The sequence below is a fragment of the Triticum dicoccoides genome, chromosome 5B (genome assembly GCF_002162155.2).
Source record: "Triticum dicoccoides isolate Atlit2015 ecotype Zavitan chromosome 5B, WEW_v2.0, whole genome shotgun sequence".
In the NCBI taxonomy this organism is placed as follows: Eukaryota; Viridiplantae; Streptophyta; class Magnoliopsida; order Poales; family Poaceae; genus Triticum; species Triticum dicoccoides.
This window is the reverse complement of record NC_041389.1, coordinates 705,751,195-705,763,147: the sequence shown is the minus strand read 5'-3', so window position 1 is coordinate 705,763,147 and position 11,953 is coordinate 705,751,195. Positions and strand designations below refer to the sequence as shown.

The following is an 11,953-nucleotide window of genomic DNA, read 5'->3' as shown; positions in this document are numbered from 1 at the left end:
GGATCAACAACACTGAGTTTGGAGAGAAGAAAACTGTGCTGCGCTCGAGTTTGTGCCTTCGTGAAGAAGTCTGCCAACTGTAACTCAGAGGGCACATAGTGAAGAGCGAGAGTCTGATCCTGCACCGCAGCCCGCACAAAGTGGGCATCCACACCAATGTGCTTGGTGAGCTCATGCTTCACCTGGTCACGTGCAATACTGATAGCACCGGTACTGTCTGACAGTAAGGGAGTCGAGTTAGTAGCAGACACACCAAAATCCTCAAGTAACCACCGTAACCAGATCACCTCAGCCGTCAACATGGCCATGGCGCGCAACTCAGCCTCTGTACTCGAGCGAGAAACTGCAGTCTGTTTCTTTGTCTTCCAGGCAATAAGAGAGCCACCAAGAAAGACATAGTAAGCAGACAACGAGCGTCGATCAGAGGGATCACTAGCCCAGGTAGCATCAGAGTAGGCCTGGAGCTCAAGGGAGATGGAGCAGAGAAAGAAAAGTCGCTGAGAGATCGTGCCACGAAGATATCATAAAACACGGAGGAGGTGACTATAGTGGACAGAGGTGGGAGCTGAAACAAACTGACTCAGGATGTGGACAGGATAGGAGATGTCAGGACGCGTAACAGCAAGGTAGACAAGACTGCCAACAAGGTGACGATAGCGAGTGGGATTAGAGAGAGGATCACCATCCGAGGCACGAAGCTGAACGTTGAGCTCCATAGGAGTCACAACTGTGCGCTCATCACCAAGAGCAGCGCGAGTAAGAAGATCCTGAATATATTTTCCTTGGGAGATGTAGAATCCATCAGGGTTCGAGGACATCTCAATCCCAAGAAAATATCAAAGAGGACCAAGATCAGTCATGAGGAACTGATCACGAAGGCGATCCTTAACAAAGGCAATGTAGTCAGAGTCGTCACCAGTGATAATCATTTCATCAACATAGAGAAGGAGAAGAGTCCGGCCACGAGGAGACGTGTGAACAAACAACGCAGGATCATGATCATTGGGCAAGAACCCAGCGGCAGTCACCACAGAGGCAAATCGCTCGAACCAGGCACGAGGGGCCTGTTTAAGGCCATAGAGGGAGCGGCGAAGTCGACAGACCATACCATCAGGAGCATAGTACCCCGGTGGTGGCTGCATATAAACCTCCTCACGCAACTCACCACTGAGAAAAGCGTTCTGAACGTCAAGTTGAGAGATGGACCAATGATGAACGGAAGCCACAACAAGGAGAGTGCGGGCAGTGGTCATGTGGGCCACATGAGCGAATGTCTCATCATAATCGCGGCCCTGCTCCTCTTGAAAACCACGGGCCACAAGACGAGATTTGTAACGCTCAAGTGAACCATCGGAGCGAGTCTTACCCTTGTAGACCCACTTGCAAGTGATGGGACGAACACCGAAAGGGAGGGAAACCAGATCGCATGTGCCAGAGCGCTCAAGGGCAGCAAGCTCTTCGGCCATCGCAAGCTGCCATTCAGGCTGAGTCATGGCAGTCCGATAGGAAGTGGGCTCAGCAAGGACGGAGAGACCGTACCGATCAGGAGAATAGCGATCAGGTGGGGGGCGAGGCAGAGCACAGAGGTTGTGAACTGGGGGAGGCGTGGGTGGAGGTACACCAGAGGTGGACGGGATATCAGGGGAAGCATCCTCAGTACGAGGGCGACGAGTATAGTGGAGAGGAAAAGGTGAGAGAGGGCGACAGACTGGAGATGATTGTGGAGAGGTGGAGGAGGAGGATGGGGAAGAGGGTGTCGGTGGTGAAGGAGGGTGAATGAAGGGTGCCGGAGGAAGAGGTGAAACAGGTGGCACATAGCAGGGTGTATCGGGAAGTTGAAGGAAAGAGATATTGTCCACAGAGAAGCTCGAGGAAGAAGGCCGAGGATAGTAAGAGCAAGACTCGTCAAAAGTCACATCACGTGAGATGCGCAAGCGACGCCCAACAGGATCCCAACAGCGATAGCCCTTGTGCTCATCACTGTAGCCAAGGAAAACACACTCAACTGACTGAGCAGTCAGTTTGGTACATTCTCGCGGGGCAAGAAGGACATAACACACACAGCCAAACATATGAAGAGATGAGTAGTCAGGAGAACGACCAGTGAGACACTCCATAGGAATACCACCCTGCAGAGCAGTCGAGGGCTAAATGTTGATGAGATAGGTGGATGCAGAAACAGCCTCAGTCCAAAAGTGAGGTGGAAGGGAAGCGGCAATCATCAGCGCACGAGCCGTCTCAAGCAGATGACGATTCTTTCGTTCGGCAACGCCATTCTGAGCATGAGCACCAGGACAAGAGAACTGGATAAGAGTGCCCTCTTCCGCTAGAAAACCACGCAACAGCTGGGAGATAAATTCTCCAGCGAAGTCAGCACGAAAAATGTGAATAGGCGTGGAAAACTGGGTGTGAACCATGGCAGCAAAACGTTTGTATATAGAGAGAACCTCGCTACGAGATTTCATGAAGTAGAGCCAAGTGTAGCGAGAGAAATCATCAATAATCAAAACATAGTACCGATGACCACCTTTCGAATCAAAGGGAGCGGGACCCCAGACATCAGAATGAACTAAGTCAAAAGGACGCACTAATGATGATAGGCGAGAGCCACAGAGGTGACCAAGACGATGATGCCACTACTGGAAGGATGTAGACGAAGAGGCAGCAAGAGCATGAGAGCTGGCAGAAGTGGTGGCAGCGGAAGGAACACAAAGCCAGTCAACCTCCCAAAGGCCCTCTGACTCACGGCGCCGGGGGACAGCACCAACCAAAGCCTGGGTGCAACGGTCCTGAATGGAACAAGAATCAGTATCAAGAATGACACGACAACCAGAATCAGTAAGTTGGACAGCGGAAAAAAGATTCATGGTAAGGCGAGGAACATGTGAAACACTAGGAACAGAAAAGGAAGGAGTGGAAAGAATACCCCGACTAGCAACAGGAAGAGGTGTGCCATCGGCGGTAAGAACATTAACAGGCGAATCAAGAGGTTGGAGAGAAGACAACACAAAAGAATCAGAAGACATATGAAAAGAGGCTCCAGAATCTAGAACCCACGAAGATGTACCTGACTGTGTTGGTGCCTGGGTTGGTGCCTGCGGTGATGGAGAGGTGAATGCAGTCACAGCAGCAGCGGAACCAGTCGACGAGGAGCCGGAGGAAGCAAGTAGACGCTTGAGGCGTACAATATCCTGGTCAGTGAGTGACGGGGTCGAGGAAGACACTGGAGTCCCACTGGAAGAGGAGCGCCTCTGGTCTCGCTTCTTCTGGCGACAATCAGACTCTGGGTGACCTGACCGGGAGCAGTAACCATAGAAGGTGTCACGGCGCGACGTACCCTTCTCAGCATAAGGAGGGCGACTCACCCCCCTGAAGGAGTAGGCAGGAGCGGTGGAGCGGTGAGGCAAGCAGATGACACAGGAGCCCGGGCTGCCAGAACTGATGGAACCACAAGTAACCCAGCAGAGCGAAGGCGGGTCTCCTCAGCACGAAGCTCAGCAAGCACCTCCGAGATAGGAACACGACCACGAGCAAGCAGGTGAGCACGTCGAGGCTCGAACTCAGAGCGGAGGCGAGATAAGAACTCATGAATCCGTTGAAAATCCAAATCTGACCGTGTAGTCTGACAGCAACGGCAAGTGCCACAAACGACTGTCCGAAGAGAGTCAAGCTGACGCCAGATGGCAGAGCACTGTGAATAGAACTCATCAACAGAGGAATAACCTTGCTGGAGTGCGTGCTCCTGACGCACCACAAATAGGTAGAGAGCATCACCCGAGGGCTGATAGCGCTGACAGAGATAAGACCACATCGCTGCAACTATGCCAAGTCCCATGAACTCCGAGGCAAACTGAGGGAGGACACTCACAGTAAGAACAGCAGCAGCACGAGCATCATCATTGTGTTAGACTGTATATACGTAGCCTCTGTATATCTGTATTGTAACATTGTAGTGTACCCCTTGGGTACCTCTATATAATGAGATAGCCACACCCCAGGTTATGGGTGTTGAGCAGTTCCCAAAATACTTTGTCTTACATGGTATCAAATTAGGTTACGATGTCTTCCGCTGCCGCCGCCACCGCCGCCGTCGCGCCGACTCCGGTGCCTCCTGCCGCCGCGGTGTCGACCCTCGCTACTGCCTCACCGTTCCTCGCCTCGCAGCCGCTCGCGATGACCTACGGAGCCGCGTCGCCCCACTCGCCGATCGGATCGGGAGATCGCGATCGCACCGTCACCCCGTCCGGTGCGGTGCCCCCTGGCGCTGCTCCCCCTGCGGGTACTGTTCCCTCGGTCCACGGTGGGCCGCCGCCGCCCACGTCGTCTTGGCCGCCGCCGCCTCATCAACCCTACGGTGCGCCGCCTCTACAGCAGCCCTATGGCGCTCCGCCGCCGCACCACTACTACGGCGCGCCTCAGCCGCTGTCCTACTCGGCACCCCCGCCGCCTCAAGGGGCTGCGGTAGCCCCCCCACCCGTGGCTCCCGCCGTGGCACACCACGGCGATCCCACGGCCCCCTACCACGGTGCACCCGCGGCCTCCTACGGTGCCCTTCCGGCACACTACGGCGCCCCCGGGACGTTTTCCTCCGGATCCTACCCGCCCCACTCGATGTATCCTCCACATCCTGGGGCAGCCTCGTCGATGGGCCTCTATGCATCGCCGCATGCCCACACTGATCCGGTCACGGTGTCGGCGCCGTTCTACTTCTCGCATCTGTTGCCGGTGAAGCTCGCGCCGGACAACTACCTGTCCTGGCGTGCCCAGGTGCTCCCTCTTCTGCGGAGTCGCTATCTGGAAGGTTATGTTGATGGATCCATCCCGTGTCCGCCTCCTCACCACCTGGCATACCACACCTGGGTGGCTCAGGATCAGGCCATACTCTCCGCCATCCAGTCCTCGATCACTCCGAGCGTCTCGTCGCTGGTCATCTTCGCCGCTACGTCCCGGGAGGCATGGGTGGCGCTTCACACCAGTTTTGCCTCTCAGTCTCAGGCGCGTGCTCACTCTATACGCACCGAGCTAGGCGAGACAAAGCTTGGCGACCTCAGCATCACCGACTACTTCAACAAGATGCAGGGTCTCGCCGACACATTGGCCTCAGTTGGTCAATCGCTGCAGGATGAGGAGTTCACCACCTTTGTGCTCAATGGGCTTGATGATGATTATGACAACCTCATTGAGAATGTTCATGGCCGTGATGATCCGCTCCCACCTCGTGAGCTTTATGCACGTCTACTGGGCCGTGAGCAGCGCATTAAGGCGCGTCGGGCCTCCCCCAGCTTTGCCTCCGCCAATGCCGCAACTCGTGGCAAGCCCAAGCGGTCATCGTCTTCAGGTGGCAAGATGGCGCCGACTTCACAACCATCCTCGCGGAGTAATGCTCCGACCATCACGGGTGGTAACCGGCCAGTGGCGTGCTGTTCCTCTTGTGGTACTCCACAGGCCTGCCAGTTGTGTGGTCTTGAGCGCCACATTGCCTCTCGTTGTCATCGTCGCTACAAGCAAGATTTTCTGGGTCTTGGCAACAATGGAAAAGGGAACGACAAGCAGGCCGCCGCCGCCGTGACGAGTGATCATGGTCGCACTCCGTCCTACTCCGTTGATCCTGCATGGTACATGGACACGGGAGCTACCAACCACCTCACCAGTGAGATGGGTAAGCTCTCCACTCAGGAGCCATATCGTGGTCATGATCAGGTGCACACCGCCAGTGGAGCAGGTATGCGTATCTCACACGTTGGTCAGGCCTCTCTCCTTGCACACAATTTTCTCACATTGCATCTATCTAATGTCCTTCGTGTTCCTTCTGCTACACGTAGTTTGTTGTCCATTCCTCAACTTACTCGTGATAATAATGTCCTTGCTGAGTTTCACCCTTTTCGTTTCTTTATCAAGGATCGGGACACGAGGGTCGTTCTACTTAGCGGTCGTCTTCGCCATGGCCTGTATGCACTTGATGCGCCGCGCCCATCTTCCACGTCGTCTTCTCCTCAGGTGTTCAGTGGTGTTCGTGTGTCGCCTACACACTGGCATGCGCGCCTTGGTCACCCGGCGGCTCCCATAGTTCGACATGTTTTGCATCGTCATGATCTACCAGTTGTGTCCAATAAAACTGCTGAAACTATTTGTGATGCCTGTCAGCAGGGCAAGAGTCATCAGCTTGCGTTTTCAGAGTCTAGTCGGGTTGTGAAACATCCTCTTGAGCTTGTGTTTTCTGATGTATGGGGTCATGCCCAGACATCTATTAGTGGTCACAATTATTATGTCAGTTTCATTGATGCTTACAGCCGTTTCACTTGGTTATATCTTATTAAGCGTAAGTCTGATGTGTTTGATGTCTTCATTCAGTTTCAAGCACATGTTGAGCGTCTTCTTAAGCAGAAAATTATCCATGTACAATCCGACTGGGGGGGTGAATACCACAACCTCAACTCGTTCTTTAACAAGCTTGGGATTTCGCACCGCGTGTCATGTCCCCACGCACATCAGCAGAATGGTACTGTCGAGCGTAAGCATCGTCATCTTGTTGAAACTGGCCTAACTTTGCTAGCTCATGCGTCTGTCTCGTTTCGGTTCTGGAGTGATGCTTTCTCCACAACTTGTTTTCTTATAAACAGGCTTCCCTCGAGACTCCTGAAAATGCAAACCCCGCTTGAGCTTCTGCTTAATGAGATTCTGGACTACACATTCTTCAAAGTGTTCGGGTGTGCATGTTGGCCTCACCTGCGTCCATACAACAAGCGCAAGCTAGAGTTTAGGTCTAAGAAGTGTGTTTTTCTCGGGTACAGTTCTCTTCACAAAGGGTACAAGTGCTTACATGTTCCTACCAACCGCGTCTACATCTCTCGTGACGTTGTGTTTGATGAAAATGTATTCCCTTTTTGTGCACTTTCGACTGACCTTACCACTTCTACACCACCAGTGCCTGTGTCTACACCTACGCCTGATCAATTTGTGGATATTGCATATGCCCCTGTGTTGCTCCCTAATCATGCTGCAGGTATTGAACGCGGTGCTCGGCTTGAGCTGCTTAATGAACAGGTCGCGGATGATCCTCCTGACCGGGACGTGCATGCGCCATGCATGACGGGCGGCACCCGCCAACCCGTTCTCCTGGCTGCCGGGTCCGTCTGCCTCCATGCCGGCTTCGCCTGGCCCTACGCTGGTCCCACGAGCAGCGGTCTCGCCCGCACCAGCCTCCTCTGGCTCGCGGGCCCCGTCCACGCCCGACTCGCCCGACTTGCCTGGCTCACAGGCGTCGCCAGCCTTGGGTGGCTTGCCCCGGCTACTGGCGGGTGCCTCGCCTAGGCCGCTGGCGGGTCCCTCGCCCGGGCCGGCTACTGCTACCGCTAGCCCGGAGGCCTCGTCACCGGCCCCGGCCACCGGTGAGCCCGACTCGCCAGACTCCGTCCCGGCCTCGTACACATCGTCTGCTGCACCGTCTCTGCCAGCTGAATCTGCTGTCACACTTCGGCCTCGCACACGGAGCCAGTCCGGTGTTTTTCGCCCGAAGGAGTGGACGGATGGCACGGTTGCGTGGCTTGCTGCGTGCATGGCTCACACTGCTGGCGATCCCACTGCAGAGCCTCGCCATTTTCAGGCTGCCCTGAGTATTCCTCATTGGCGTGCTGCCATGGAACAAGAGTTTCATGCCCTCCAACAGAATGATACTTGGCGTCTTGTTCCTCCAAAGTCTGGCGTCAACGTTATTGATTCCAAGTGGGTTTTCAAGGTCAAGAGACATGCTGATGGCTCTATTGAACGCTACAAGGCACGGTTAGTCGCCAAGGGCTTCAAACAGAGGTATGGTCTTGATTATGAAGACACTTTCAGTCCAGTCATCAAGCCTACTACCATTCGGTTACTACTGTCTCTTGCGGTTACTCGTGGATGGTTCCTTCGTCAGCTTGATGTGTAGAACGCTTTTCTTCATGGCATTCTGGAGGAGGAGGTTTATATGCGTCAGCCGCCTGGTTTTGTTGATCCGACACGACCTCAGCATCTCTGTCGTCTGGTTAAGGCACTGTACGGACTCAAACAGGCACCTCGTGCATGGCATGCTCGCCTTGCATCTGTTCTTCAGGCTCTTGGGTTTACTCCCTCCACTGCTGATACGTCCCTGTTTCTTCTCCAGCGCCCTGAGGTTATGATGTATATCTTGGTTTATGTTGATGATATCATCCTTGTCAGTTCCTCGGCTGCTGCTGCTGATCGCCTTGTGATTGCTCTCCGTGATGACTTTGCTGTCAAGGATTTGGGTGCTCTTCATTTTTTTCCTTGGTCTTGTGGTTTCACGATCCTCTGCTGGTTTGACTCTCACTCAGAAGAAGTACTCCTTGGACTTGTTGCGTCGTGCTGGAATGCTCAAATGCAAACCTGTTTACACTCCGATGTCTGCCATTGATTGGTTGTCTGCTCTTGATGGTGACTCCCTCTCGTCTGATGATGCTACTGAGTATCGCAGTATGGTTGGTGGTCTGCAATATCTCACTATTACCAGGCCTGATATCTCCTATGCAGTTAACCGTGTTTGTCAGTTTTTGCATGCACCCAGGACGTCTCACTGGTCAGCTATGAACCGTATATTGCGCTATGTCAGTCTTACTGCTGCCTATGGTTTGCTTCTTCAGCCTGCACCGTCGTATGAGCTCTCGGCTTTCTCTGATGCCGATTGGGCTGGGAGTCCGGATGACAGGCGATCCACGGGGGGTTATGCGGTATTTCTGGGTCCTAACTTGATCGCCTGGAATGCTCGCAAGCAAGCAACTGTGTCTCGCAGTAGTACTGAGGCTGAGTACAAAGCTGTTGCTGATGCAACTGCTGAGATCATATGGGTACAGTCTCTGTTGAGAGAGTTGTGTGTTCCTCAAGCTTGTCCTCCGGTTCTGTGATGTGACAACATTGGTGCTACATATCTTTCTTCTAATCCAGTGTTTCATGCGAGGACAAAACACATTGAGGTGGATTATCACTTTGTTCGGGAACGTGTTGCACAGAAGCTACTCTGTATCAAGTTCATCTCATCAAAGGATCAACTTGCTGACATCTTCACGAAGCCTCTTCCACAACCACAGGGTGTTAGACTGTATATACGTAACCTCTGTATATCTGTATTGTAATATTGTATTGTACCCCTTGGGTACCTCTATATAATGAGATAGCCACACCCCAGGTTATGGGTGTTGAGCAGTTCCCAAAATACTTTGTCTTACACATTGCACCACTGAGTGTAAGCAGACAGATCATCACGGTAGACAGAAAGTGCATCCGAATAAGCTGACATCTGCTGATCATAAGCATCAACTACAGCATCATCGAGAGTCTTGGCTGCATCGCGATCGGCCTGAGAGGCATTAGCAGCAAGAACCGGCGGTGCTGGCGGGGTAGGAGCCACAGAGGCGACCGGGCAAGGCGGACAGGGAACTTCACCAGAGAGAACACCCCATAGAAGAAGACCGCGCATATGGATACGCATGAAGCCCGCAAACTTGGCATAGTTGGTGCCATCAAAGATCACCGAGCATCGCGGAACGGCGACATAGCCTGAAGAAGACATGAGGAGCTCTCCTATTTTTTTTTTGGTCAACGGGCTCAAAGTGCCTGATCTGGATCAAGCAAAATCGAGGCAGAGGACTCAGGCGGCCCGATCGGGATCGAGCAGAGGCTCGATCGAAGCAGGAAAAAGAAGCTGGGGCCGGGCGCTACTCGAGATCGAGCGGGATCGAGGAAAGGTCCGACCGCGCGGGGGCGGATGACCCGGCAGACGAGGGAGATGGCGGTCGGGTGGAGACGTGGCTGCGGCAGCCAGACGATGGCGGAGCAGTGACGGCCCGGGCGAGGAAGGGAGGCAGGGGGCCCGCCCAAGCTGGGAACGGGAGCAGCGCGGCCTTCACGCTGGCAGAGGAGCGCCAGTCGGGGAAGACGAGGCTGGACGAGGCGGAGGCGACCGCGGTGGCCTGGACAGCAGCAGGTGGCGCCGGAAAAATGGCCGGAATCGAGCGGGAGTCTAGGAAGGGGGAGCATGGAGTTGCATCGTGCGGGAGAGCGAGGCTAACCTAGCATCTGATACCATGTTGGATAATGAGCAACTAGCTTTATTGAAGGGCCAAAGGCCAGAACATATACATATGTGGTAAAGTGCAGAAAAGCCCCTTATACAATAGAGATCTACAGAAAGGAACTATACGCATCTAACAGAAATGACCCATGCTTGCATTACAGTCAGCCTGCTGTATGCGCCTGCTGAGCTGCCCACGCCCATGACAAAAGCTAACATGATAGTTACATATCATATCAACCTTTCGACGTATGTCCAACTACAAATCTAACACAGACAATCTGAACACAAGTATGTGAGAGAAAAGAAGAAATATGAAGGACTGTGTAGAATGCAATCAAGATTATATATCTCAAGCTTCACTGTTCCAATCCTGTTGCAAATGCACTCAGATGGAACTATCATTGGACACCAAATATGAATAGTAATATCCGTTAGTTGAATCAAGAAATAGACCATTGGATACCAACACTAACTAGTTGCTTAGTAAAGCTTCCTGTGTGTGGTGTGAAGAGCATGCACATAGAAGCAGAACAAAATATGAGAAATTAAAACTTACATCATCACGAACATCAGGATCAGCACCAGCCCGAAGTAAAGGTTCGTAGAAATCAGTTAAACCATCATTTGCAGCGACTATTAAGGGGGTTAGCGGAGGAACACCCTTCGCATCAGCACCCGCCTAATACAGAAGAAGTTGCATAAGCATAATGGAAATGATAAAATAAGTGTGCCATAAATTGCACAACCTCAGGGAGTTACTATTAACTGCTGCCTTCACAAGAGTTCAATAAAAAAAATTCCAATTGGATTTAGGAAGGATATGGATTACCTCAATCAGAAGCTTCACACATTTCAGCGAGCGGGCATGGAGAGCAGCGATGAGAGGTGTATAATGTAGGGACACTGGCTTGTTACACTGTCAAAGGAAAAACAGAAAATGATAATGCCACATGATGAAAGTTTGCAGGCATGTTGCAACAAAGGAAATCTTGGTTCGCTACCCATCCCCAAATAATACTTATGGTGGAAAATTTTAACGGTATTAAACTTCATCAAAATACTTCAGTACACTGTATTACTTTAGAAAACATGCCATCTCAATGCTACAAAACTGATTTTTCTAAAAATGTGAAGATGATAGACAAAAAAAAAGTCACACCATCTTGCAAAAATTACGAGCATATTGCTAACATAGTAGATCAAACAATACCAAGCATAGAAAAGGCATGACATGGAACTTACATCAGCATGATGGTCCAACAAGAGCTTCACAGCAGCATCCTGCTTTCCAATAATAGCAGAATGCAGTAGTGTCCCACGGTAAGAAAAGCAATTAACGTCAGCTCCTTTTGAGAGCAAGACTTCTATCATTTCACACAATCCTGATTTAGAAATACAGAATATTAGACATATAAACAGTACAATTCTAAAGGTATAGTGGCGAAAACTATTATTGATCACATCCATATATTATTACAAACCAAACTCGAATACCAACCAGATGTGTATCCAATGCTAATTCAGATTGAACATCTAATATTCAGTCACAGTATCACACTTGAATCCACATGCGGAAGACACTCCATGCAATACAGTAAACAATAATACTAGCAGGTTACGACAGGTTAAGGGAGCATATTTAACAGTAAAATTAATAGAATTATTTAATTGCTACTCAGGGAAAACAATTATCCTAGTCTCATTTCGTCAGTGCTACTCAGAAACACACTGCACACCGACTGGTAGTGAAACTTCAAAGACCGGAAGAAGTCATCACGGACAAAGAAAGAAGAAGAATACTAGTAGTAAATTTCATAATCTGCATCCTACCAAAACAAATTGACAAATAATACTTACACAGAAGAGGTGATATGTGCACATAATAGTACG

At 51.5% G+C, this 11,953-nt stretch overlaps 1 protein-coding gene across 1 annotated transcript in view; it reads right to left on the bottom strand.

The window, feature by feature from the left end:
• The window catches only part of LOC119310636 (transient receptor potential channel pyrexia-like), a 25,621-nt gene that overhangs the window by 11,320 nt on the left and 2,348 nt on the right, over window positions 1-11,953 (bottom strand). Inside the window, exons 4-7 of the mRNA XM_037586312.1 lie at window positions 11,306-11,445; window positions 10,893-10,979; window positions 10,823-10,831; window positions 10,620-10,742 (exon numbers count right to left, since the gene is read on the bottom strand). Coding sequence (XP_037442209.1) covers window positions 10,620-10,742; window positions 10,823-10,831; window positions 10,893-10,979; window positions 11,306-11,445 — 359 coding nt within the window. The remainder of the gene's footprint in view (window positions 1-10,619; window positions 10,743-10,822; window positions 10,832-10,892; window positions 10,980-11,305; window positions 11,446-11,953) is intronic.